At 39.7% G+C, this 27,016-nt stretch overlaps 1 protein-coding gene across 4 annotated transcripts in view; it reads left to right on the top strand.

The window, feature by feature from the left end:
* The window catches only part of RGS22 (regulator of G protein signaling 22), a 143,300-nt gene that overhangs the window by 11,421 nt on the left and 104,863 nt on the right, over nt 1–27,016 (top strand). For 2 of the 4 annotated variants that reach the window (XM_070803121.1, XM_070803119.1), the window contains exons 3-6: nt 6,832–6,894; nt 18,820–19,041; nt 26,089–26,174; nt 26,793–26,961. In XM_070803121.1, coding sequence (XP_070659222.1) covers nt 6,832–6,894; nt 18,820–19,041; nt 26,089–26,174; nt 26,793–26,961 — 540 coding nt within the window. Of the gene's footprint in view, nt 1–6,831; nt 6,895–14,233; nt 14,342–18,819; nt 19,042–26,088; nt 26,175–26,792; nt 26,962–27,016 lie in introns of those variants that run through there. The other 2 variants (XM_070803120.1, XM_070803122.1) reach the window with 2 other exon arrangements.

Genomic DNA, 27,016 nt, shown 5'->3' on the forward strand with positions numbered 1-27,016 from the left:
TTCTGTAGGTTATCTTTCACTTTCCTAGTAGGGCCCTTTGATTCACAAGTTATTAATTTTCATGAAAAATAATTTCTTTTTCTTTTTGGCTCATGCTTTAGATGTCATATTTAAGAATCTATTGCCAATCCAAAGTCATGAAGATTTATCCTTATGTCTTCTCTGAGTATTTTATGTTTTAGTCTTATGTTTTAGGTCTTTGATCCATTTTGAGTTAATTTTTGTATATGTTATAAAGAGAGGGTCCAACTTCATTTTTTGGCATGTGGATATCCAGTTTTCCTAGCACCATTTGTTGAAAAGAATGTCCTTTCTCTGCTGAATTGTCTTGGCACCCTTGTTGAAAATTATTTGACCATTTAAGAGAGGATTTATTTCTGGACTCTATTCTATTCCAGTGGTCTGTATGTCGGTCTTTATGCCAGCACCGCTTTGTTTTCATTATTGTAATTTTGTCATAAGTTTTGAAATTAGGATATATGGATTCTTCAGTTTTTGTTCTTTTTCAATATTATTTTGGCTATTCCAGGTCCCTTGAAATTCCTTGTGAATTTTAGGATGAGTTTTTCATTTCTGCAAAAAAAAGGCATTGGGATTTTGATGGAGAATGTATTTAAATTTGTAGATTGCTTTGGGTAATATTGTCATCTTAGCAATATGGTCTTTCAATCCTTGAACATGGCATGTATTTCCTTTTATTTATATCTTCTCTAATTTCTTTCGGCAGTTTTTTAGTTCAGTGTACAAGTCTTTGCCTTCTTGGTTGTCATTATTTTCCCTACTATTATAAATGGAATTGTTAATTTCCTTTTTGAATGTATGTAACTTTTTAATATTAGGTCTTATGCTTGAAATAACTATATGTAATTTCTAATCAAGACTTTTAACGTTCGATCTTTTACTATTCTTGTATAGTCTCAATTGGTGAGAAACTATCTCCCAATAGGTAGTAAAATTTTTTAGACTTTTTAAACAGCCATTCAAGACTGCAGAAGTTGAAAATGAAATTTAAACTTAATAGAACCCCCTCTTTTCATGACAAATATAATGTTAAAAATTCTTAGGATAAACAAATTTAGAAGTCAATAAAGTTTCAATTATTTCAAAATAATGATGAAACTCTACAGCAGTATATGCATGTATTTTTCAGGTGATTGCCTTGTATACTACTACAAGGATACATCAGTTGCCAGCAGACAGAAATATCTGTTGTATGTGAAGGCAAAGACTTGGGGCCATTTTCCTTCCAAAGATCTCCCCTCCCTCTTTCCTTCAAGCTGTTAGCATCTTTGGCTGTGAACTGTCTTTTTGGACATCTCAAACAGAAACTCCTCCAGCAGCTTCATAGAGCAGTGGTGTGTGCTACAGCTGGCTAACAAATCCATGTCCACCAGCTTGAGCAACTCTTTGGCTACACTCATTGTCTGGGTGTGGGATATGGCTCATAAATCACCGTCTCCAGGGAAGCAACTTGGATGAGGAGTCCCAAACAAGATTGCTCATAGCCAGAGATCACCATCCCAGGAGCACCACCATCCCTGACTGTCCCTGGTTGTCCTGCGATCTGAAGAGGTCTACTCTCACTTGACCATGAATTCCATTGTCTGCACACCGTGGCGCGTCATGGCCATACTGGGTTGCAGGCTCTAGTCTAGTGATTGGCTTGTTTAGAAAGGAGGAAAGGAAGAATCTATATGTATTTTAGGAAGAAGACGCAAAATAGGATCCTCCTGATAAGTATAATTCTGGAAATATGGTTTATGCCTATCTCCTGATGGCTGATCGCATTCCCAGTCTGAACTGTGTCAGTTTAGGATTCTGCCTTAGAAATTAGATGAATGGCTTTGGCTAGTGTGTGGATGGCTTAAAGGGAAGTTGGAAGCTTGGGTTATTTTTCTGTTTGTGCTGTTAGCTAACTGATTGCCTTTACAAACTGTTGCTTTCCACCATTGCTTTCCTCATGCATGTCTGTCTTTTCTCTGCGTTATTGCCTCTCTTGTGTTATCTTTCTAGATACAGACGTTGGAGTTATTTGAAATATAATTGAAATGCCATTTTCCCCTCTTGAGTCTTTTTTGATTCCCCCTACCAAATAACATCTTTCCCTCCTTTTGGAGGAAGCATTTTATGTGGTAATTTTCTTATGGCAGGTACTATATTCTTTTTTGGACTACATTTTTTTGTTTGTATTTATCTGGTTTTCCCTTCATTAGAAGACCTTCTTTGTATATCTTGCATCTTTTAGAGTTGTGAAGAAGTTGTAGTTTATGTTTATGTCATTTGAGGGTCCAGCGAAATGATTTTTTAATCAATAAAAAATTTTACCTATTAGCATACACATAAACTATTTTGTGTAACCCTCTTTCAGGAAGAAGTTTTGAGCAATTTGGACTAAAAATGGAAAAGCTGACTTCACTTTCACAGATGGCACACCTGTAATACATGAAAAAACAGGTTTCAAGGGTGCATTCAACTCTGAAAAAATGTTTCTGCCTTCCATTGCATCATTCAGCAGAGAATCTGTGTTGCAAATTTTGTAGTCAGGTTCATGGAATGATGTAATGGAGGAATTGATTGTAACTCAATTTTCTTCTTGATTGTACCACTAACCATCGCCAGTTTATTGGTTATTGGAAGATGTTAAACCTGGATAATGGAGACTTAGTTCATTTTACTACAGCCAAGTGACTGGACTGTGGAAATTTGTTGAGAGTAACTGAGTTGCTTCTCCCAATCAAGGCCTTAAAACAATTTTTTTTTAAACTAAAGGGTTTGGAGAGTAAAAGGTTTATCATATCCTCATAGGTTCACAGGACTTTGTTACTGATGTGACAAGATACTTGAACACATTGAACTAAAAACTGCAATGGGAAAATACGTTCATTTATTGAGAGACCCGCAGACCTTTCCATTCAAGTGTGATGCGAGGACAGAGTGAATGGCACTTGAAGGCCACACTTATTTCCCTTTTGGAGCTAACTGCCCTGATACCAGCAGAAACATTTATGTTTAATATTGGTAGAAATTAAGATACAGCTTCAGAAAAGAAATACAGATTTTGATGTATTTGAATCATACATTAAGTGTCCATGGTTGTTAAGTGCAATGGAGGATGTGACTGAATGCCCAGGAAATGCCCTTTCCTGGGGTCCCTCAAGGGGACCTGAGGGACGGAGAGCGCGCTGCCCCCCAAGGGTCAGGGCTGTGCTGCTGGAGTTGGGTGTGCCGACTGGTGCTGCCAGAGAACTCCCATCTGTCCACTCAGAGCTGAGTTCAGAAACTGAGAGAAAACCTATGGAAGCCTTATGGCAATCTGATTGAGTATCGATTTTAGTTTTTACTTACTTTAACCTATCTATTTATTCACTTACTTGACTGCCTTGGGTCTTAGTTGTGGCTCACAGGAGCTTTGACGTGTCACGCAGGATCTTCCGTTACGACTCGTGGACTCTCGAGTTGTGGCGTGTGGGCTGACGTTTCCATGTACAGGCTTAGTTGCTCTGCAGCGTGTGAGATCTTAGTTCTCCAACCAGCGATCAAACCTGCATCCCCTGCACTGCAAGGCGGATTCTTAACTCCTGGACCACCAGGGAAGTCCCGAGAGTATTGACTTTAATAATAAAATGTGCGTATGTACTCAGTCATGTCCGACTCTTTGCGACCCCATGGAATGTAGCCTGCCAGGCCCCTCTGTCCATGGAATTTTCTAGGCAAGAATACTGGAGTGGGTTGCCATTTCCTCCTCCAGGGGATCTTCTCAACCCAGGGAGTGAACCTGCATATTTTGCATCTTCAGCATTGGCAGGCGGATTCTTTACCACCGTGCCACCTAGGAAGCCCAATAATTAATTAAATAGTTGGGCCTGTATTATGTATATTTTTATTTTGCTTTCTAATAATTCATTCTTACTGTATTTTACCAAAAAAAAAAATCTGTCTGAAATTGATTAGGGGAAAAAACAAAACAGGTGTTTCATCACAGGTGGTTTGGAAAGCATTGAGTTAGAGTCTCTCACAGTTGTGAGGCATCTGGAAATGACTATATGAATTTGAGGATTCTTTAGAAATTTCTGGTTATTTAACTGACTAGGTGATATTTAGGTCCATGGGTATTTATGAAATACACTGTTTGTTTTACAACTAAAAGTTAAAAACAAAATGGCTAGTTTAGCAAAATAGGAACCATACTCCATTACAGTTAACTAATTTAAAATTCTCAACCTTCCCACCTGTGGATTTTTGATCATGAGCCCAGTAGTGTAAAACTTGGCCACCCTTGTAGCATAATGCCTCTACCTAGGAAATTTACCCAGGAAATCCTAAAAATACTTATTGAATTGTTTATTAGTTTGCTAAATGAAGTCCAGAAAGTTGAAGTAACTCTGAAAGGTTAAAGTCAAAAGATAATTACCCTTTTTTTGGCACCACACTCCAGTACTCTTGCCTGGAAAATCCCATGGACGGAGGAGCCTGGTGGGCTGCAGTCCATGGGGTCATGAAGAGTTGGACACGACTGAGCGACTTCACTTTCACTTTTTACTCTCATGCATTGGAGAAGGAAATGGCAACCCACTCTAGTGTTCTTGCCTGGAGAATTCCAGGGACAGAGGAGCCGAGTAGGCTGCCATCTCAACTGAAGCGACTTAGCAGTAGCAGCAGTAGCAGTAACAGTTCAGTCACTCAGTTGTGTCCGACTCTTTGCGATCCCATGGACTGCAACATGCCAGGCTTCCCTTACCATCACCAACTCCCGGAGACTACTCAAACTCATGTCCATCGTGTTGGTGATGCTATCTCCAACCATCTCATCCTCTGTTGTCCCCTTCTCCTCCTGCCTTCAATCTTTCCCAGCACCAGGGTCTTTTCCAATGAGCCACTTCTTTACATCAGGTGGCCAAAGTATTGGAGTTTCAGCTTCAGCATCAGTCATTCCAATGAATATTCAGGACTGATTTCCTTTAGGATTGACTGGTTAGATCTCCTTGCAGTCCAAGGGACTCTCAAGAGTCTTCTCCAGCACCACAGTTCAAAAGCATCAATTCTTCAGTGATCAGCATTTTTTATGGTCCAAATCTCACATCCATACATGACGACTGGAGAAACCATAGCCTTGACTAGGCAGACCTTTGTTGGCAAAATAATGTCTCTGCTTTTTAATATGCTGTCTAGGTTGGTCATAGCTTTTCTTCCAAGGAACAAGCATCTTTTAATTTCATGGCTGCAGTCACCATCTGCAGTGATTTTTGGAGCCCAGGAAAATAAAGTCTATCACTGTTTCCATTGTTTCCCCATCTATTTGCCATGAAGTGGTGGGACCAGATGCCATGATCTTAGTTTTCTGAATGTTGCGTTTTAAGCCAGCTTTTTCACTCTCCTCTCTCACTTTCATTAAGAGCCTCTATTTCCTCTCACTTTCTGCCGTAAGTGTGGTGTTATCTGCGTAGCTGAGGTTATTGATATTTCTCCTGGCGATCTTGATTCCAGCTTGTGCTTCAGCCAGCCTGGCATTTTGCATGATGTACTCTGCGTATGTTACCCTTTTAGCCTCCACCAGTGTTATCTGCCTTGCTCTGCTTTGACCTTTGCCAGTGAGAATTTTGTTTGAACATGTATTACTAAAGTACTGCTGTGAGGGTAGTAGATTTGTGAGATTCTGAGTTTGTTGTTTAAATCAACTGAGACTTTTAGTAAACTAAATCCTTAGTTTTTGTCTTAGCCAGTTCAGAATTAAGTTCTTTGAGATAAATCATATAGGTGATTGTTTATAATTCTATTCTGATACTGCAATTACTTAAATTAGCCTGAAAATCTACCTCTGAAGTAGGTGTTAATATAGTGTAATATCTTGCTTATACTTTCACACTATACTTCAACCAGGTTTTTAAAATTGGCCAGTATAAGAGGAAAATAATCATCCATATGGAAATAATAGCATTGTGTCATAGTGTCAACTTTCATGTTAGATTTGGGAAACTGAAATATAGTTATGAATAATAAAAACACACATAGTATACAACAGGGTACGTGATGATCTGCTTTTGACACAATGGAAACAATTGGTAATAAAATAAGGTGCTTTATTTGGAAGAGAGACTTTGTTATTGGCAGTGGCTTTCCAATTTTGCCAACTATAAAAGCAACTGTGTTGGTGGATGAGATAGTCATGGAAAAAAGTGTATACAATCTTTATGCTTAGAAAACATGCATTATCAAAGCTGCTTCATGCAAAAGTGAAGCGTGACCCAGATTATTAAAGCTCTCATTCTAAGGAGTCAGTGGGTTATTTTTTGTCACTTAGTTTATTACTTTCTTTTTTTTGTTTTTAGTTTAATTTTATTTTTAAACTTTACAATATTGTATTAGTTTTGCCAAACATCGAAATGAATCCGCCACAGGTATACAGGCAATTTATTGAGTTTTTCATTCTGAATTTAATCTTAACCCCAAACACTGATTCTATCTTTATTGATTCTGCCTTTATTTTTGTAAAATAAATATTTTTTGATAAATCCATGGGAAATTTACTATGTGTACTATTTTATACTTGTTGGTGTTTGTTTATGTGTCATCCTATATTTCTCATGTGTTCTGTTTTCCAGCCAAGTATAGCAGCAAGGCCTTTTAAGAGGATGCTTTTGTATTTCTTCCTTCCAGAGATTGTAACACTGTGTTCTATTTATAGGGAGGGCTCACTGTTGACTAACTGAAACAGATTGAAAGCTCTATATTATAATCTATTGATAGATTAGATTAGAATTGGAGAATAATATTTGCATGTTTTAAACCATTTTTGCATAAGCTTATTAATATTATGCTTTTATATTTTTGCAGGAAGATTCTTTGGCGACAGATGATTTCCTTGTGGACTACTTTAATGAATTCCTAAGCCTTCCAGTGAGTGTATTATTATGTTCTGTGGAATATATTATCACAGCAAAATATTGTACACACTGGGTTATCTTGTGAGACAGATTTATCAGGGATAATATTTTTTTAAAATACTAATTAAAGCATTTAGATTGTTGGAAATGCTCTCAAACGGTGTCAGCTTCAGGAATGAAACAGACAGTTGAAAATGGCTCAGCAAGGTAGTCTTTACTTGTCCAGAAGGGTGCCTTACAGACAGAGGTCTTGGAGTAAGCACATCAAGTGGGAAGTTTGCTGGGTTTTTAGCCCAAAGATGCAGGTTCCCTCCCCTGGCTCCTCATAGGTTGAGGATCACAGAGTTACAGTCTTTCTCGGATGTCGCCTAAGTTTTTATTGGACAATTGGTAACTATATTCCCCACCCTTTTAGTTTTTTGAACATGTCCAGGATAAAGCCCACCAAAATACCCTTATGAGGAAAGAGAATCAGAAGGTGTAAAGAACAAAGGTTTGGTAATAAGCCACCATTTTAGGAAATCTTATTCACAAGGCAGCTATATACCTTTCTGTTCAACTATTCTAAATTGCTTCTTTATTTCTTACAACTTCTCCTTTGATAGAAAAGACCATATCTTTCTTACAAGATAAAGTTGTGTCTTTTTATGGTGTTAATCATTTGGGTTTGAAACATATTTAGGAATTATTATTATTGAAGAAAGCTGGATCAGTTATATTACAATAAAAGTAAATAAAAGAAAAAAGGAAAGTTGGCATTTCATCAAAAGCATTCTGTACAAAATCTTGTACAGTTGTATTTGGGTATTATTTTAGTCTTTGAACAGAGGCAATGAGGAGAGAATATAAAAACACTTAAGAAACTAAATTTCTTGCCTCTGCAATTATTGGTATCCTCTTGGACATATATTAAAGTGAAATTTATGTTTAAGGCAACTAGCATTTTATATCAATAGTAAATAAGATGTGGGACACTGCTGGTGCTGTATCATAGGTAGATACTAGATAAGAGATTTTTGGTCTTAGCAGTGACAGTAAGTACTGAGCGGTTTAGGAAAAGGGAAATGGGCATGCATAAAAACACTGGTACTGTTGTGTAGAAACAGAGTTCATCAGCAATGTCAGATGAAGGAAAGATATTACTCAGCCATTAAAAAGAATACATTTGAATCAGTTCTAATGAGGTGGATGAAACTGGAGCCTATTATACAGAGTGAAGTAAGCCAGGAAGAAAAACACCAATACAGTATACTAACGCATATATATGGAATTTAGAAAGATGGTAACAATAACCCTGTATACGAGACAACAAAAGAGACACTGATGTATAGAACAGTCTTTTGGACTCTGTGGGAGAGGGAGAGAGTGGGATGATTTGGGAGAATGGCATTGAAATATGTATAATATCATGTATGAAACGAGTTGCCAGTCCAGGTTCAATGCACGATACCGGATGCTTGGGGCTGGTGCACTGGGACGACCCAGAGGGATGGTACAGGGAGGGAGGAGAGAGGAGGGTTTAGGATGGGGGAACACGTGTATACCTGTGGCAGAGTCATTTTGATATATGGCAAAACCAATACAATATTGTAAAGTTAAATAAAATAAAATTAAAAAAAAAGATTTGTATTATTCTTAATGGAAACTGTTTCATTCAAATACTTACTAGGGAAAATGTGAAATATAAAAAAGTCTCAGGTAATTTTAAAGGGATTGGGCCCTAAAATGAGCAATGTCTTAAAGCCTAACTACAGAAAATGTGTTTTGAAGGGAAAGTACTAGATGTATTTTTTTTTTTTTTTGCCTAGATTAATTTTTGTGCATATGTATGTACTGTGCTCACATGTTTATTTGTTTTGTTTCCTTTTTTTCAAAAAGAATTTGTGTTTTCTCTTCCATGGGGCGTGCTGGGTCTCTGAAACCATCATGGGGGTCAGGTTGAGACACTAAGCCACGCTCTCCCTTTCCGGCAACAGGCTTGAGCCGTGTTACAGGACGCTCCAACAGCTTCCTCTGTGGTCTGACTCTTCACCTTTCATCGTCCAATTGTGTGTTATAAAATACCCAGCAGAGCCACAAAATTATTGTGAGAATTTTATTCTTCTGGATTATGCAGTTTTTCCTCTAGGCTCTGCATTCTCCATTCTTCCTCCAAAAAAAAAACAAAAAAATACATTTTAATGAAGTTTTAGAAAGAAAAGTCTTTCTGTTGGGTCTGATTTCAGTTTGTGAAAATGTACATTTCATTGTCTCGAGATTTATGATTATATAGACTTTTACTTGGCCTAGAAAATACCACCCCCCCACCTAATTCTCTTCTTTATTAAAAAAAGATCTATCTTAAATTATAGAAGAAATATAACAATAGTATAGGAAATTAACTTCAAATGTAAGAAGAGTTCAGCCCAAATCCTTCCATCCAGTTAGAACAGACATAACCTTTTCGTGTACACTTGTTTCAAGGCTTTAGTTGAAAATGACTTCGTGTGGTTTCTTTTGAACTCTATGCAATAATGTTTTTCATCCCTCAGGCAGTTTGATCCCTTCATGGTCGCCCCTGCATGGGCTGTATCCCATGCAGCCCACCGGGGCCACTTCTCCTTCTTTTCTGTTTCTCCAAATCCTCTGCTTTTATTTTATACTCACTGTCTCTCTGTCTCACTCCCTCTCTGTATCTCGTCCCTTTGCATTTATATTTGGTACTATACAGTCTACCTATTAACTACTCACGCTTCATGCCGCAAGATGGGAGAAGGGGAAATATCACAGGTTTTCAAAAAGCATCTAGGGGCAGGGAGGAGAAGGAATAATGGATTCTCAGACCAAGTTACTGGCAAGATTCTAGAACAGATTAGTAATGTTTGGTTTATGAGCACTTAACTAAGAATTAGAAGCCAGCATGGGCTTACTGAGAATTAGTGAGCCAAACTAATCTCACGCTCTCTGCCTTTTTTATTTTCCCCCTCTCTCTTTTGGATAGTTATGAATCGGTACTTTAGGGAACTGTAAATTTAATGTATTATGATTTCAGTGAATGACAATAATGATAATAAATTGAGCCATCTTACTTCCTGCTCAAAACTTTGTCTAGTGGCTCCTCGTTACACTAAGAATAAAATACAGAATCCTGTATAATCCGGCTCTTGCCATCTCTTGGTCTTTATTTCCTATGCCTCTTTTGCTTGTTAATCCTTTTCCAGGCTAGCTGGAAAACTTGGCCTTTTACGTTTCTCAAATGTGAGTGTGCTTACTGTACTCAGGGCCTCTCAGCCTGGAGGGCTCTCCCCCGAGATATTTGTATCACTTTCTCTCTGATTTAAATCACTCTGTCCAGAAAGCCTTCCCTCCCAACCGTGTCTAAACAATACGTGCTCCACTTATGCTGCTGTATTTGTCTTCAGAGCCCTATCATCATCTGTGAAATTCATTCTCAGATATTTCGCTAATCACAGCTAGTAGGGGTTGACTCTTAATAGCCCAACTTGGAAGTCCAAACTCCTTAATATGGACCCTTTGCAATTTGGCCTCAGTATAGCCTTTCTAGCTTTACCTCTAGCTTCATACTAGTGTCATCCTGTCTGCTCTGTCCTCCCGTCCCTAGCCGACCTCGCCCACCTTGGCCCCATGCACTGTTCCTGTGCTCATCTCCCAGTGTAATGGCTGGAAGAGCAGAGAGACAGGACTGTGTGACCTCAGCTTCTTCACTCATTGCCCATGTTATCGCAGGTATATTCCTTAATTACTAAGTTCCTCAATACCTTTCTTTATGGAAACAGTAGAACCATCTTGCAAGACTGTTACGAAATGAGGTAATATGTCTTAAGTAGCTGGCACAGATTTAGTGCTTCTCTCTCCTTTTCCTTCACTAATCAGCCTATCTCATCTTCCGTTCCTACGACATGAGGGACAGTCACGCTTTAGTTGGCTTGATGGATTATTGTCATTCTAGAGAATAATCTGTTCCACACAAATCTGTCATTGGCTTTGACTTTTAAAAATCATTATTTATCAGAGACCTGGATGAAACACTGCAAGTGAACTGGTATTTTTCCAGCTTACTCAGCTGGTGAGTGACAGGGTCCACACAGGTCCACATGGCTCAGAAACTTGTCCTCCTGCACTGCAGTGACTGTAGAAATGGCAGGAGAGGAGTAGACTGACAGTTTGGATAACAGAGTCTAGTCTCATTTTTGTCATGGTAGTCTGGAATATGGGCTAAAATAAGCAAAGCTAATGTGTTTTTAGGGTGCATTAATAGAAATAGAGTTAGGATCGAGAACAATACCAGTCTGGAGCCTAGAAGGCACTCAATAACGTTTGTGTTTTTTTGTTGCATCGGATTGAATTGTCAGACCGCATGTGGAATATTGTGTTGTATTCTTGGTGCCACATGTTGAGTTGCTCTGCCAAACCAGACTCGGGAAGACTCGGTCAATGAATGCTATGGAAACTACGTCAAATGAGTGAGGGGTGAAAGATGAGTGAGTATTGGACCTGGTTTGGGAACGAGTAGAAATGTTGTAATGAAGCAGCTCTTTCTAAATATTTGAGTGAGAAAGTGACTGAGAAATAAGTGACTGAGAAATAAGTGACTGAGAAAGAAGGGTTAAGAGTTTCTGTGACGCTTCAGGGCAGAACCAGGGCCAGCATTTATGAGGAAATTGATTTTCACTCACTAGAAGAAAGATGTTTAAAGATGGTTTTCTAACCATAGAGTGGGCTGGCTAGTGAAGGACTAAACTCTCTGTGATTAAGATATTCAGGTAATCATTTGGGGAAATATTTTATAGGGGATATACGTATTGGGTGGGAGATTAGACTTTTTCAGGTAAAGAAAATTTGATTAATTTCTTCTACTCTGTTTTTTGTTTTGTTTTTTTCTTGATCCTAGAAATTACATTGTCAATTTTCTGGGGCCAGGATAGATCCCTTTCTTCTGTATCTCCCAAAACTTCTTGAGGATGATTTTTTTTTTTTAATTTTTACACCCTTCCACATAAAATCCTTGAACTAAATAAATAAACCTTCTAATCTTCTTCTGCTTCCCCTCCTCTACCACCTCCACCATCCAAAAAAAAAAAAAAACCCAAAAGAAAAACCCAACAGTCTAAGCCTGACAGTATAGATACATATAACAACATTCTCGATCTAAAAGAGCTCTTAGGTCATCTAGATTTCTGAGACCTTCTCCACATCTGTGGTGAAATGCCCACGGTCCCATAAGTTTGGATGGTGGCACAAATGGGCCTTGGAATGAGGCTGTCTGTCTCCTACACCGTTCCTTTCCGTTACACCATGACACCCTCGGGACGCACTGTAAGATCCAGAAATTGATGGCTGGTGGCCTGCCTCCATGTTACTTTTTGATGAGGGGAACCCAGGACAGTTGCTCTATTATAAACGAGTGTGGCACTTTCCACATCCCAGCTTTCATAACTTCATTCTGTTTGTTCTGGTGCCAGGATCACATTCAGATATTGTTTTCATTTAGTGTCTGGGAAGGTTTTTTTTTTTTTTTTTTTGCTGTCAACTCTTTATGGACAAGTGTTTGCTTATTAAATTTTCTTCTATGCTATAGTGTGAAAACACTTTTTTCCCCCCTTTTGGTTTTATTTTGTGTGTTTTATGCTCAGTGACTGTTGTGGGATTGAGTAGATGAGCCCACATACAGATTTAGGTTGGTCCTCTGTGGGTGGTTTAGAATGTTTGTGACATTTATGGTTTGCAGAAGCTGAAGGGGTGGCCTGTTCTATACCCTCCTTGCAAGGATAGGTATGTCATGTGTTTGCCAGACCATGCTTAGCTATGTGCCTTTGGAATTTTACCATAACTTCTTTTTTTTGGAATGATTCTCCACACTTCTTTAAAATCTGTAAGCTATTATAATTTCTTGCAGCTTTATGAAGGAACTATATGTTAGATGGTTGAGTAAAAGGAGAGAGAGAAAGAGACAATGTATTTGGGAAATGAGTGCGATGAAGGAGAGATGAATAACTTGGGTCTTCCTCTGCCAAAATTTAAATATCAGAGACTGATTTTTCAAGGTATTGATGGAGCCCTAGCTAGTACTGCTTAGTTCAGCATTTGTTCCAATGGATGTTGTGATAAGCCTTGTAGCTCAAACATAAAGCACTCAAATTACATAATGTAACTCATTTTATTAACTAAGGATATTTTCTATGCATTTTATGTGGCACATGATTCGTTCCCTCCCACTGGTGAATATGTCCAGTAAATAGTTTATGGTTAAACATCTAAAATGACAATAAAACTTAGATTAAAAGAACTTGTTATTGGTAACTGACTTGTTACATTCAAGCAGTCAGATGTTTCTCATTCACTGACTAAGATGCATGTTTTAAATATAGCTTTGGAACTCAATTAGTAGAGACAGAGTTGGAGCAGAGATGAACATGTATTAAATTAACCTAGTCATTAGTTTTTAATTTAAATACTGTTCAGCTAAATAATTTGGCACCCGGTAAGTTTCAGTGGTGCTTGGCTGGCAGTTTAAGCACATCACTAATTATTCACAGGTTTTTTTTCTCCCCTCCTCTTTTCAAAGAAATGTGGAACCAGCAGTTTATTGTGGTAAAAATATTTTCATGCACTTGCTTTTTCTGTGAAAATATTTTTCGCACATGGATGACTGGTACTACAAAGTTAGCTTTCACCACCTTCAGGTCAGTTCGTTTTAGAGCATTTGGAAAATGATACTCTTGAAATAAGAAAATTAAGTAAGGAAAAGAGCAGTCCGTAACAGCTTGCAGAGGATTGAGTTTGAGGCTCAAACTGAAGATTTTTTCCTATCATATGATTAAAAGCTGAGTGTTCTCTAAATCAGCCTACTCAGCTTTCTGGGAGAGAGTCTTCCTCCATCGTTCATTTCTGTCCCCCCCACTTTGCATGGCTTTTATTGTCACATGCTAAACTAATTTGAGGAATTTTGTAGATAAGCTTAGAAATGGTGACAACAGAGGACATGATATGTGAGAAAGATTCCTTTTGAGCAGACAACAGGACTTCGGGGACTACAGCCCAGGGTTCTTTCTCCTACATGTAGATCCTCGATGGCCAGCCCCTCCATGCATGTGAGCACACATGGAAGTCAGCATGAAGCAACATCCAGCACGTGGGCTTTGAAGTTTGCTTAACCTGGATTCTGTCTCCCCCTGCGCCCTGCCCCCCGTCCCAGCTAAAACCTCTCCGGTGGCTCCCCATCATTCTAAAGCAATGGTTCTCACACTTGAGCATGCATCAGAATCATCTGTGAGCTGGTTAAACACAGAATATTGGGATCCACCCCCAGAATTTCTGATTATGAGGTGAGAACCCTAGAATCTGCATTTCTAACAGATTCCTAGGTGATGCTGATGCTGCTGCTGGTCCAGGGACACACTCCAGGAATCACCGATTCGAGAGATGATGTAGAGAGTTATGGCATAAATAGAAAGTTCTTGGTGAGCTCGTCCTCTGCCTTTGTCTCCAGGTTTCTGTCCTGATATTCTCCCCTTGGGTCTTCTGCTTCAGCAGTGGTAAACTGCTTGCAGGTCCTCAAAGGTGCCCTGTCGTCTGGCACTCCTCGCCTATTGTTTGTGCAAATACCTTGATACACTCACTGTTTCTCTTGCTGAGTTCCCTCCTCTCCCTTGTCTGCCTGATATGAATGCCTGTTTATTCTTTCAGACTCAGCTTTCTTTATGTGGTGCTGCTTCACTTTCACTTTTCACTTTCATGCATTGGAGAAGGAAATGGCAACCCACTCCAGTGTTCTTGCCTGGAGAATCCCAGGGACGGGGGAACCTGATGGGCTGCCGTCTATGGGGTCACAGAGAGTCAGACACGACTGAAGCGACTTAGCAGCAGCAGCAGCAGCAGCTGTGCTTAGTCGCTCAGTTGTGTCTGATTTCTTTGCGACCCCATGGACTGTAGCCCACCAGGCTCCTCTGTCCCTGGGATTCTCCAGGCAAGAATACTGGAGTGGGTTGCCATGTCCTCCTCCAAGAGATCTTCCCAACCCAGGTCTCCCGCACTGCAGGCAAATTCTTTCTTGTCTGAGCCACCAGGGAAGGACAAGAGGGTGCAGGAGGCCACACTGAGCTGTGGGCACTCCAGCCCACTGTCCTTTTGGGGCCAACCTTGGGCCCTGCTCTGAGGCGGTTTCTGATAACCAAAGCATCAGGCTGCCTCTCCTCAAGGACTCTGGGGGTCTCAGGAGGGTCAATGTCCTTAATTTCCTGAAGATTCTTGACAAATCCCCCTGTGCCGTCAGTCCACTTTGTAAATACTTCTGTTGTAGTTAAATTATGTGTTGAAATGGACTTACACAGGCGTTGTCACTCAAAATGAATTATTTGTGCTCTGCAGAGTGAGTGAGGGTGATTTAAAGAGTGAGGGTGACTCTGTGTAGCCATTTACAAACACACATAGACCAGTCTGTGAACATCCTTGAGGGGGTCTGAGACAGAGGAGGAGACTCTACCATTCCCTCGGTGACTCTGACTTTCCTGCCTCTTAGCAGAGCTGTCGTCTCACACTGAGGGTGACCCTAGTGTCAAACATACATACATGTATAATGTGAGCTTTAAACACAAGCCCACTGCTTTATCTGGTCCCTAACTGAAGAATTAATGACACATTTTAACGTCAGAGGAAAAATTCACAATGATGACTTTCTTGAAAGTTCAGTTCAGTTCAGTTGCTCAGTCGTGTCCGACCCTTTGCGACCCCATGGACTATACAGCACACCAGGCCTCCCTGTCCATCACCAGCTCCCGGGGTTTACTCAGACTCATGTCCATCGAGTCAGTGATGCCATCCAGCCATCTCATCCTCTGTCGTCCCCTTCTCCTCCCACCTTCAATCTTTCCCAGCATTAGGGTCTTTTAAAATGAGTCAGTTCTTCGCATCATGTGGCCAAAGTACTGGAGTTTCAGCTTCAGCATCAGTCCTTCCAATGAATATTCAGGACTGATCTCCTTTAGGATGGACTGGTTGGATCTCCTTGCAGTCCAAGAGACTTTCAAGAGTCTTCTCCAACACCACGGTTCAAAAGCATCAATTCTTTGGCACTCAGCTTTCTTCACCGTTCAACACTCACATCTATACATGACCACTGGAAAAATCGTAGCCTTGACTAGACGGACCTTTGCTGGCAAAGTAATATCTCTGCTTTTTAATATGCTGTCTAGGGTGGTCATAAATTTTCTTCCAAGGAGTAAGCATCTTTTAATTTCATGGCTGCAGTCACCATCTGCAGTGATTTTTGGAGCTCCCCAAAATAAAATCTGTCACTGTTTCCACTGTTTCCCCATCTATTTCCCATGAAGTGATGGGACCAGATGCCATGATCTTCGTTTTCTGAATGTTGAGCTTTAAGCCAACTTTTTCACTCTCCTCTTTCATTTTCATCAAGAGGCTCGCTCTTTAGTTCTGCTTCAGTTTCTGCCATAAGGGTGGTGTCATCTGCATATCTGAGGTTATTGGTATTTCTCCCAGCAATCTTGATTCCAGTTTGTGCTTCCTCCAGCCCAGCGTTTCTCATGATGTACTCTGCATATAAGTTAAATAAGCTTAAGGGAGATAATATACAGCCTTAACGTACTCCTTTCCTTATTTGGAACCAGTCTGTTAATCTGTGTCCAGTGCTAACTTGAAAGTTAGAACAACACTATACTTTATGACAGTTTTCAAGGATTTCAAGGGCTAGCTTTAGTTAAATATGATTTCATGTTATGGACTGACTGTAGGACCCCTCTCTCTTGTGTCACATTTCAGTTGAGATGTGAGCTCTTTGATTTTCAAAATTGGCCTCGTTTCTCAGGTGCAGGTCTTAAAAGTTGGGGTGCCTGGTGAGGGGTTTGAACCCTCTGCTCCTCATGGGGCTGCTTTGGATTTTGAGTTACAGGGGTGACTGCTCCAGGGGTGGGGTTTATGGTGAGTTGTGTCCTGGCTTCTCCTACCTGTTTGATGCGGTTTTCATCTTGTTTGCCCAGTGTGTAGTCACCACTCAGCCAGCTTTTAGGCTTTTTTTTATTTTGTTTTTAGGCTTCTTTACAAAGAACCTTTTCTATGTGTAGCTGTGGAATCAGTGTGTCCATCGGAGGAGGCATCTTCAGGATCTTCCTAAGATGCCATCTGGCTGTAGGATGAGTCTTCATTAAAAAATATGTCTGTGTATACACATACACAGGCTTCCCTGGTAGCTCAGCTGGTAAAGAATCCGTCTGCAATGCAGGAGATCCCAGTTTGATTCCTGGGTCGGGAAGTTCCCCTGGAGAAGGGATAGACTACCCACTCCATTATGCTTGGGCTTCCCTGGCGGCTCATGTGGTTAAGAATCCACCTGCAGTGTGGTAAGCCTGGGTTCTATCCCTGGGTTGGGAAGATCCCCTGGAGAAGGGCACGGCAACCCACTCCAATATTCTTGTCTGGAGAATCCCCTTGGACAGAGGAGCTGGCAGGCTACAGTCCATGGGGTCGCAAAGAGTTGCACACGACTGACTAAGTATACAGCACGGCACATATACATACACATATATATTGTTGTTAAGTCACTCAGTCGTGTCTGACTCTTTCACGACCCCATGGGCAGTAGCCTGCCAGGCTCTTCTGTCCATGGGGTTTCCCAGGCAACAATACTGGAGTGAGTTGCCATTTCCTTCTCCAGGGGATCTTCCTGACCCAGGGATTGAACCTGCATCTCATACATTACAGGCAGATTCTTTAGCTCTGAGCCACCAGGAAAGTTACATATATATATGTATGTGTATATATATGTATGTATGTGTGTATATATATACACACACATACATATAAACACATAATAGGTATTTGTACATATACACATATATTTGTAACTCCAATTTTATAACATCCTGCTATTTATTACATTTTAACTAATAGTGTATCTAGCAATCTCCTAGTAAAACTTGGCAGAATTGACGCTCTCCTCAGTACACTTACTACATGAGTATGCAGTTCATTGAAGGTGTCCTAAAATAAATTAATGTTATGAAAAAGAGACCTGATTCTAGAGGTCCCTTTGGAGGGCAAAATGAGAAAAGACACAGACAGTCCACCATATACTTGCTATGGAGTGATTTACCCCAAGTCACAGAGCTACTTATTGGCAAGCTGGTATTAAAACTCAAGACGCCTGACTGTAACTGACTGACTTTAAATAAAAGTTGGCAGCATTTAGTAATTACAGAGAAAGGCTCAGAAATGTTGTCTTTCACTCTCTCTCTCTCTTTTTTTTGTCACAGTGAATGGAATGGTGTTGAAATAGTCTTAAATGAAGAACACATTGTATTTAATTTTCTCCTTTTGGGCAAGGGAGACTTAGCTTTCACGGCTCCTGGGAATGAAGAGACAACAGGAGTGTTGTATCTTCTCTGATTCATTCTTCCCTAGTAATCCACCCCCTTCTAAGAGAATAACCTTGCTTCACAGAGACGAGGGTGTATTTTTTTCTAGTTCCAAAGAAGCACAGAGGTAAGTTGTTGTTCAGTTGTTCAGTCGTGTCCGACTCTATGTGACCCCATGGACTGCAGCATGCCAGGCTTCCCTGTCCTTCAGCATCACCTGGAGTTTCCTGAAACTCATGTCCATTGAGTCGATGATGCCATCCAACCATCTTATCCTCTGTTGCCCCTTCTCCTCCTATCCTCAATCTTTTCTAGAGATAAGAGTTGTATGCAAAGGAAATTTCTGCCATAATATATCCTGACACTTATGGCATAAGTACATTTGGAAGGAAGGGTTCAGTGGGTTCCCTTACCTATAGTCAAAAGATTTCCAAGCTCCTAAGAGGAAAGATGTAACTATTAAGAATACAGAACTTTGTGTAAGTATATATGCATACATGTAAGTATCACATCTTCTTGGAGCAGTGAGTTTATGGTTTTTAAGACATTTCCACAAATTTATTTTGCAGACCTTTTCAGAGGCAGTTAGATTTAATGTGGTCTATGGAGTTTTTGAAGTAGTTAACAATGCTCCACAACTTCTGGAAAAGCAGTTGAAAAAAATTGTACTAAACCAGCGACCTCGAAATCCTATCTATGATGTTGTAAGGAAAGGAAAGAGTGATGTTAAACCTGTTCAAGTGAACGCCCCTCACGAAGATGAGACCATTAATGTCAACTACAATATCATGGTAAGAAAGTATATTTGAGTTACATCTTACTGGATAAATAAAGCATTAAATGAAATTATCATCAGATTCCTTGGGCGTCCCTTTCTAAAGTTTAACTGTATTTATTAAATTTTATTGTACTTACATACAAAGTATTTGTCAGTAACAGTATCATCTTATTCATATGAAATGACCAGTTTAGCAGTTTCTTGATATTTGATTATCAGTATGAGAAGGTTCATGTAATTTACTTTGAATATTTAGCAAGTACCGTTAATTTGGGGCAGTATATATATATATATATCCTTTATAGTTTAGGTGTATTCTAGAAAGTATGGGTATATAGACATATCTTGGATATATTGCAGGTTGGCTCCAGACCACTACAGTAAAGTGAATATTGTGATGAAGCAAATCACACGATTATTTTGATTTCCCAGTACATATAAAAATTACGTTTACACCACACTGTAGCCTATTAAGTGTACCATAGCATTGTGTCTTAGGAAACAATGTACATACTTTAATTAAAAAATACTTCATTGCTAAAAAATACTAACCATCATCTGAGCTTTCAACAAGTCTTTGTAGTAACATCAAAAATAACTGATCACAGATCACCATAACAGATGTAGTAATAATGAAAAACTCTGAAAGATCGTAGTTACCCAAATGTGACACAGAAACATGAAGTGAGCAAATACTGTGGAAAAAATGGTGCAGCTAGACTTGCTTGCCCCTGGGATGCCCCTCACCTTCAGTTGGTGAAGAACAAAGCATCCGTGAGGCACAATGAAGCAAAGCACAATGGAGTAAGTTACGCCTGTACAGTGAACTTATTTCAGTGAGTTCTGTCGAGCAGTTGGGAATTAAGATTTCTATTTTTAATTATTATATTAGTTTCAGGTGTATAGCACAGTGATTGGATATTTTTACGCATTGTGAAATGAGACTTACCACCTGTCACTATTACAGAGTTATCACAGTGTTATTGGCTATGTTCCCTAAGCTGTGCATTGCATCCCTGAGACTTGTTTTATAACTAGAAGATTGTACCGCTTAATTCCCTTCACTTATCTTGCCCATTCCCCCGTCCCCTCCACTTTGCAACCACTGGTTTGTTCTCTATGACTCTGTTTCTGTAGTGTTATGTTTGTTAGTTTGTTGTTTTTTAGATTCCACATGTAAGTGAAATCATATCACATTTGTCTTTCTCTGTTTAAATTTCACTTGGTATAGTATACCCTTTAGGTCCCTCCATGATTGTTGCAAATGGCAAGATTTCATTATTATTTGTGGCTGAGTAATGGCTCATCTTCTCTATCCATTCATCTATCAATGGATATTTAGGTTGCTTTCCTATCTTGGTTACTGTAAATAATGATACAGTGAACTTGGGGTACCTATATCTTTTTTAATTTGAGTTTTTCTTTTCTTCAGATAAATACCCAGAGGTGGAATTGCTGGATCATATAGTAGTTCTAGTTGTAATTTTTGAGGAAACTCCATGCTATTTTTCATAGCTGGTTGTACCAATTTACATTACCACCAACAGTGCACAAGAGTTCCCTCTTCTCCATATCCTCACCAATACTTTGTTGTCTTTTTAAAAAGCCATTCTGACAGGTGTGAGATGATATCTCATTGTGGTTTTGATTTGCATTTCCCTTACAATTAGTGATCTTAAGCATCTTTTCATGTGCCTGTTGGTCATCTGTATGTCTTATCTGGAAAAATGTGTTTTAAGTTCCTTAACCAATTTTTAAAATTGGATTTTTTTTTTTTTTTTTTTTTGCTGTTAAGTTGTATGAGTTCTTCATATATTTTGGATATTAACCCTTATCAGACGTGTCATTTGCAAAATGCTTCTTTGATTCAGGAAGTTGCCTTTTTGTTTTGTTGACGGATTCTTTCGCTGTACAAGACGTTTTAGTTTGATGTAGTTCCGTTTGCTTACCTGTTGCCCTTGTCTGAGGGGACAGATCCAAAATAAAAATGTTGCTAAGATCAGTTTCAGAGAGCATATTGCCTATGTTTTCTTTTAGGAGTTTTATGGATTCAGGTCTTACATTTAAGTCTTTAATCCATTTGAGTTTATTTTCGTATATGCTGTAAGAAAGTGGTCTAGTTTTATTCTTTTGCTTATAGCTGTCCAGTTTTTTAAGTACCGTTTATTGAAGAGACTATCTTTCCCACATTGTATAGTCTTGTCTCTTTTGTCATAGATTAATTGACCATAGAACTGTGGATTTATTTCTGGGCTCCCTGTTCTGTTCCATTGCTCTATATGTCTGTTTTTTTTTTTTTTTTTTTTTTGACAATGACAATGATAGGAAGAGCTGACTTTGAAGGATCAAAAAGCGATCTCGCTATGAATGCTTGGCTGCCACAAACCAGTTATCCCTGTGGTAACTTTTCTGAGGCCTCCTGCTTAAAATCCTGAAGGTCAAAAGGATCGTGAGGCCCTGCTTTCATGGTCTGTATTCGTATTAAAAATCAAGATTAAGCGAGCTTTACCCTTCTGCTCCATGGGAGGTTTCTGTCCTCCCTGAGCTCGCCTTAGGACAGCCGTGTTACAGTCTGACAGGTGTACCACCCCAGTCAAACTCCCTATCTGGCACTGTCCCTGGAGAGGGTCACACCCAGCCAGCTTGCGGCTGGGTGCTAGGCGCCAGAAGTGAGAGCCCCTCAGGGCTTGCAGTAGCATCCTGCTTTAATTAATATAGGTTTACTTTCCACTGTCATGCGTTGGAGAGGGAAATGGCAACCCACTTCAGTGTTCTTGCCTGGAGAATCCCAGGGACGGAGGAGCCTGGTGGGCTGCGGTCCATGGGTTACACAGAGTTGGACACGACTGAAGTGACTTAGCAGCAGCAGCAGTATGGTTTGAAATCAGGGAACATAATACCTCCTGCTTTGTTCTTTCTTAAGATTGCTTTGGATATTTGGGGTCTTTTGTGGTTTTATATAAATTCTTTGTGTATGTGTGTGTCTGTGCTCAGTCACACAGTAATGTCTGGCTCTCTGCGACCCCATGGTCTTTAGCTAGCCTCCTCTGTCCGTGGAGTTACCCAGGCAAGCATACTGGAGCTGGTTGCCATTTCCTACTCTAGGGGATCTTCCCTCCCCAGGGATCAAACTTACATCTCCTGCATTGGCATACAAATTGTAGGATTATTCTAGTTCTGGGGAAAATGCCATGAGTGTTTTGCTAGGGATTGTATTGAATCTTTAGAATAATTTGTAGAATGTACATTTTAACAATAATAATTCTTCCCAGCCACAAGCATGGTGTATCTTTCCATTTATTTGTTTATCTTTAATTTCTTTCATCAATATCTTATAGTTTTCAGGCTACAGGTCTTTCACCTCCTTAGTTAAATTTATTCTTGTGTATTTTATTCTTTTCGATGCAGTCATAAATGTGATTGTTTTCTTAATTTTTCTTTCTAGTGGTTCATTATTAGAGTATAGAAATGCAACATATTTCTGTATATTAATTTTATATTCTACAACTTTACCAAATTCATTTGTTATAATAATTTTTGGTAGTCTTTGTACTCAGTCATGTCTGACTCTTTATGACCCCATGGACCGCAGCTTACCAGGCTCTTCTATCCATGGAACTTTCCAGGCAAGAATACTGGAATGGATTGCCATTTCCTACTCCAGGTTTGGTAGTGTTTAGGGTTTTCTATATATAGTGTCATGTCATCTGCAAATAGTGACTGTTTTACTTCTTTTTTTCCAGTTTGAATGTCTTGTTTTTTTCTTGTCTGATTGCTGTGGCTAGGAGTTTGAACATCATGTTGAATAAAAGTGGTTAAGAGTGGATACCCTTCTCTTGTTCCTGATCTTAGAGGAAAATTTTTCAGTTTTTCACCACTGACTATGATGTTAGCTGTGGGTTTGTCACCTGGCCTTTATTATGTTAACATATGTTCCCTCTCTGCCCACTTTGTTGAGAATTTTTTTAATCATAAATGGATGTTGAATTTTGTCAAATGCTTTTTCTGTATCTATTGAGATGATCGTATGATTTTTATTAATTTTTTAATATGGTGTATCACATTCATTTGTCAATATTGAACCATCCTTGCATCTCTGGAATAAATCCCACTTGATCTGATTTATTATTCTTTTAATGTGTTGTTGAATTCAGCCGTTATGCTTTTATTTATTATTTATTTCTGGCTGCACTGGGTCTTTGTTGCTGCATGCAGTCGTCCTCTATTTGCTGTGGAGCAGGGTTACTCTTGGTTGAGATGTATGGACTCTCATATGGTCGTTTCTTTTGTTGCAGGGCACAGGCTCTAGGCATGCAGGCTTCGGTGGTTGTAACGTGTGAGTTCAGCAGTTGTGGCATGTGGGCCCTAGGGTGCAGGCTCAGTAGTTGTGGGGCACAGGCTTAGTGGCTCTGCAAAATGCGGAATCCTCTCAGACCAGGGATCAAACTTAGGTCCACTGCATTGGAAGGCGGATTTCTATCCCTTGTATCACCATGGAAGTGCCAGCCATTATGTTTTATTGGATCTGTTTGCATCTTTTGTTATCAGGTATATTGGTCTGTAATTATCTATCTTTCTTTCTTTTTGGTTTTGGTATCAGGGTAATGCTGGCCTTGTAGGGTGAGTTTGGAAGTGTTTCTCTTCAATTTTCTGAAACAGTTTGAGAAGGATAGGTGTTAACTCTTTTTTAAATGTTTGGTAGAATTCCCCTGTGAAGGCTTCTGATCTTGCACTTTTGTTTTTTGGGAGTTGTTTTTTTTTTTTTTTTTTTAATCACTATAATTGATTTTCTATTTCTTCATGATTGAGTCTTAGAAGATTTTTTGTTTTTAGGGATTTATCCATCTCTTCTAGATTGTCCAGTTGTTGAAAAATAATTGTTCATACTAGTCTCTTATGATTCTATTTCTGTGATATTGGTTGTAACTTCTCTTTTCTGGTTTTATTTGGAACCTCTTATTTATTGACGAGTTTGAATAAAGGTTTATCAGTTTTATCTTTTCAAAGAACTGGCTCTTCATTACTGATTTTTTTAGTCTCTATTTCATATATTTCTGCTTTGATATTTATTATTTTCTTCCTTGTCCTAACTTCGGGCTTCGTTTTTCTACTATGGTGCATAGTAGGTGAGATTGGAGCACTCCCTTTGTGAGAGAAGCCTCTGAGTTTTCCTCCTCTGCAATTGTTCACCTGTGAATATTGTGTTACTTTTCACCTGTCGTGCTGACTCACAAATTACACTGTTGTTGGAACTGCTCTTAGCGCCCTGCCCCCCGACTTACCTGTTGGTTTGCCAGCAATTGGCCCTGGTGTTTCTCCTGCGTTTTCACCAGGCCACCTGTGTGAATCCACCAAAGTCAGGTCCCAGGATTGCGGTAGTTGTGTACCTGGACCATCTGTGGTAGCTAGCTATGGAGGCAGCTCAGATTCTGACCTGGCCCAGTCTCTGTGTGAACGTGCCCACAAAGCCCGCAGTGGCTGAAACTAGACCCATCTGAGCTGTGTGAGTGCTCATCCATTTGGACATTCCACAGGCACTGAGTTCACAGCACTGACAGTGAGGGTGTATGTGAATCTGCAGCTCTTGTGGCCATGAGGACAGATTTCAGCTCTTCTGTTTTAGTTGCATGGCCCCTGGGGCTCAGCTGTGGTTTCAGCCCCACCTCTGTGCATGTTCCTCCGAAGGCTGCCCTAGAGCACCTGTGCCCTGCCCAGGTAGGCAGGGGAAGAGGTGATGATGGGCAGAGCGTGCGAGCCTGCTCTGGGAGGTGCCCCTCCTAGTATCCATGGAGACAGGGGTGCGTGGGGAAGGGGACTGAAATTACGGCAGTCCCCCTCCTGTGGGTCACTCAGCAATTGTGCCCTGCTTCTTTGGCGGCCCAGGCTTCTTCCATGAACATTCCCAGTTGTGGAGCTCCTTACTTCCATCCTTGCGGGCTGTCTCTTCACAGCCAACAACTGTCTCCTCGCTGTGTCCACTCTCCAAACCCCACGTTCCAGCACCCAGCCCCTCTCTGCATCAACAGACAACAACTCAGGCTGGAGCATGCAGGGCTGCAGGGCTGCAGAATGGAACATCCATGTAGGTCTTAATCTGTCCTACCTGTCACAGACCAGTTGCTGTGCTTTCCTCCAAGCTCCTGAAGCTCCCCCTCCATCCCAGCTGATCTGCCCAATGGTGAGGGGGCTTCCCTGAGTGCAGGAGCCTCTTCTATCCTTCAGCTCCCCACCAGGGGTGCAGGTACCATTCTGTTTCTCTTTTTCTTTCTTAAGTCCTACCCAGTTGTGTGAAGATTTTTCCTGTCCTTTTAGGTGTCCAAGGTCCTCTGCTAGTGTACAGCAGGCACTCTGAGAATTGCTCCATTTGTAGATGTATTCTTGATGTACTTGTGGGGAGAGGTGAACTCCACATCCTTCTATTCTGCCATCTTGACTCCATCCCCATCTCAATCATGTTCTGTGGAAACCTTGGTTTTCATGCCTATGGGGCCTCCTACAGAGTCCTGAACTTCTGGCACTTGTTCAGTTGCTAAGTCATGTCTGATTCTTTGCCACCCCATGGTCTAGAGCATGCCAGGCTTCCCTGTTCTTCACTATCTCCCAGAGTTTGCTCAGACTCATGTCCATTGAGCTGATGATGCCGTCCAACCATCTCATCCTCTATTGGGAGCTCAGGGTCATAGCCATTAGACCACCAGGGAAGTCCCCTGTTTGTGATTATTTTTAACCTGTTTTATATCTGTGAAAATAATGACACTGATTAATTTTTTTTTGGTCATTTTTCCTCTTTCAGTAAGTTACTTAAGTTTTCTGGATTCAGTTTGGTAGTCTGTAACATATAAATGATAGCTGATGTAGGTTTGTTGAGAGAATTAATGAAGTGTACCAGCAGACAAAGTGGCTTCAAACTTGAGACTCGGGGTTCTTTGTCCTGTCCAAACAGAAGGTAGAGACAGGCTCCCTATAAGAGCTAGAGGTAACATTGCTCTAGTGATTAGACCATCATTGTCCTAACAGGTGATTTTCTGTGATGCTTTCTTTTTCACTTGTCTTCTAACAGTGTCTCAATCGTGAACAAGGTATTCACTGGGTCAAAAAAGAAAGACTTCCAACTTTTCTGGAAAGTGATTGTTACTTTGAATACAGGTATTGTAATTCATCAATATACATATATTTTAAATGATTTTTTTCACCAAAAATCATTTTTATTTACTTTCTTAATAAAATTGTGTACTTTAACCCCATTGGAGTTTGTATTTTGGTTACTATGTAGTATAATATAGAGCATTGGTAAAAATTGCTTAACATTTCCAAAGAGATTTCATAGAAACAGTACCTAATAAATGTACTTCAATTCTGCTTCTTTGATCATTATATTTAAATTTTTTTCTACTTCTGTAAAGGTGTTTGTGTTCAGGGTGATAAAAAATGAATACAAATGGGATAAAAAAGAATGTTCTAGCACAGGGCCAAGTTTTTCTTTTATGTTCCCTGACTTTTAAAGTTTAAGTTCCTAAACAGTCTGAAATTTTACTAAAATTTGACCCTTTCTTAGAACAACTATTTTCTAAAATACAATAAAACAGAATAATTATTAATTAATTAGTGATCCTATGAATATGCCATTAATTTTAGCAGCTCCTAAGAGACTCATCCTGCAAAGCTAGGAGGGAAGATTGATTTGAATACATAAAATTTTAGTTTTTATTCTGAATTCTACCATATTTGAAATTTATTTCAATTTGTATGATTTCTGAAATACAGGTTAGCCAAATTGATTTCACAAGTAAGATGGAGTGAATCAGGCATGAATATCATATTAGGTACAGAGTTTTCACCCTGGGTCCTGCAAAAACCACCCAGTCCACCACCTCCTCCTGTTGAAGAAGATGATGTTATAATTATGAAGAAGTTCTACATTTCTCTGGGCGAGGTAAAAGTTTGAGTGTTTCTTTGCGACTTGGCACTTTGGTGAAACTTGTCTTTTT

This window comes from Bos indicus, chromosome 14 (assembly GCF_029378745.1).
Source record: "Bos indicus isolate NIAB-ARS_2022 breed Sahiwal x Tharparkar chromosome 14, NIAB-ARS_B.indTharparkar_mat_pri_1.0, whole genome shotgun sequence".
NCBI lineage: Eukaryota > Metazoa > Chordata > Mammalia > Artiodactyla > Bovidae > Bos > Bos indicus.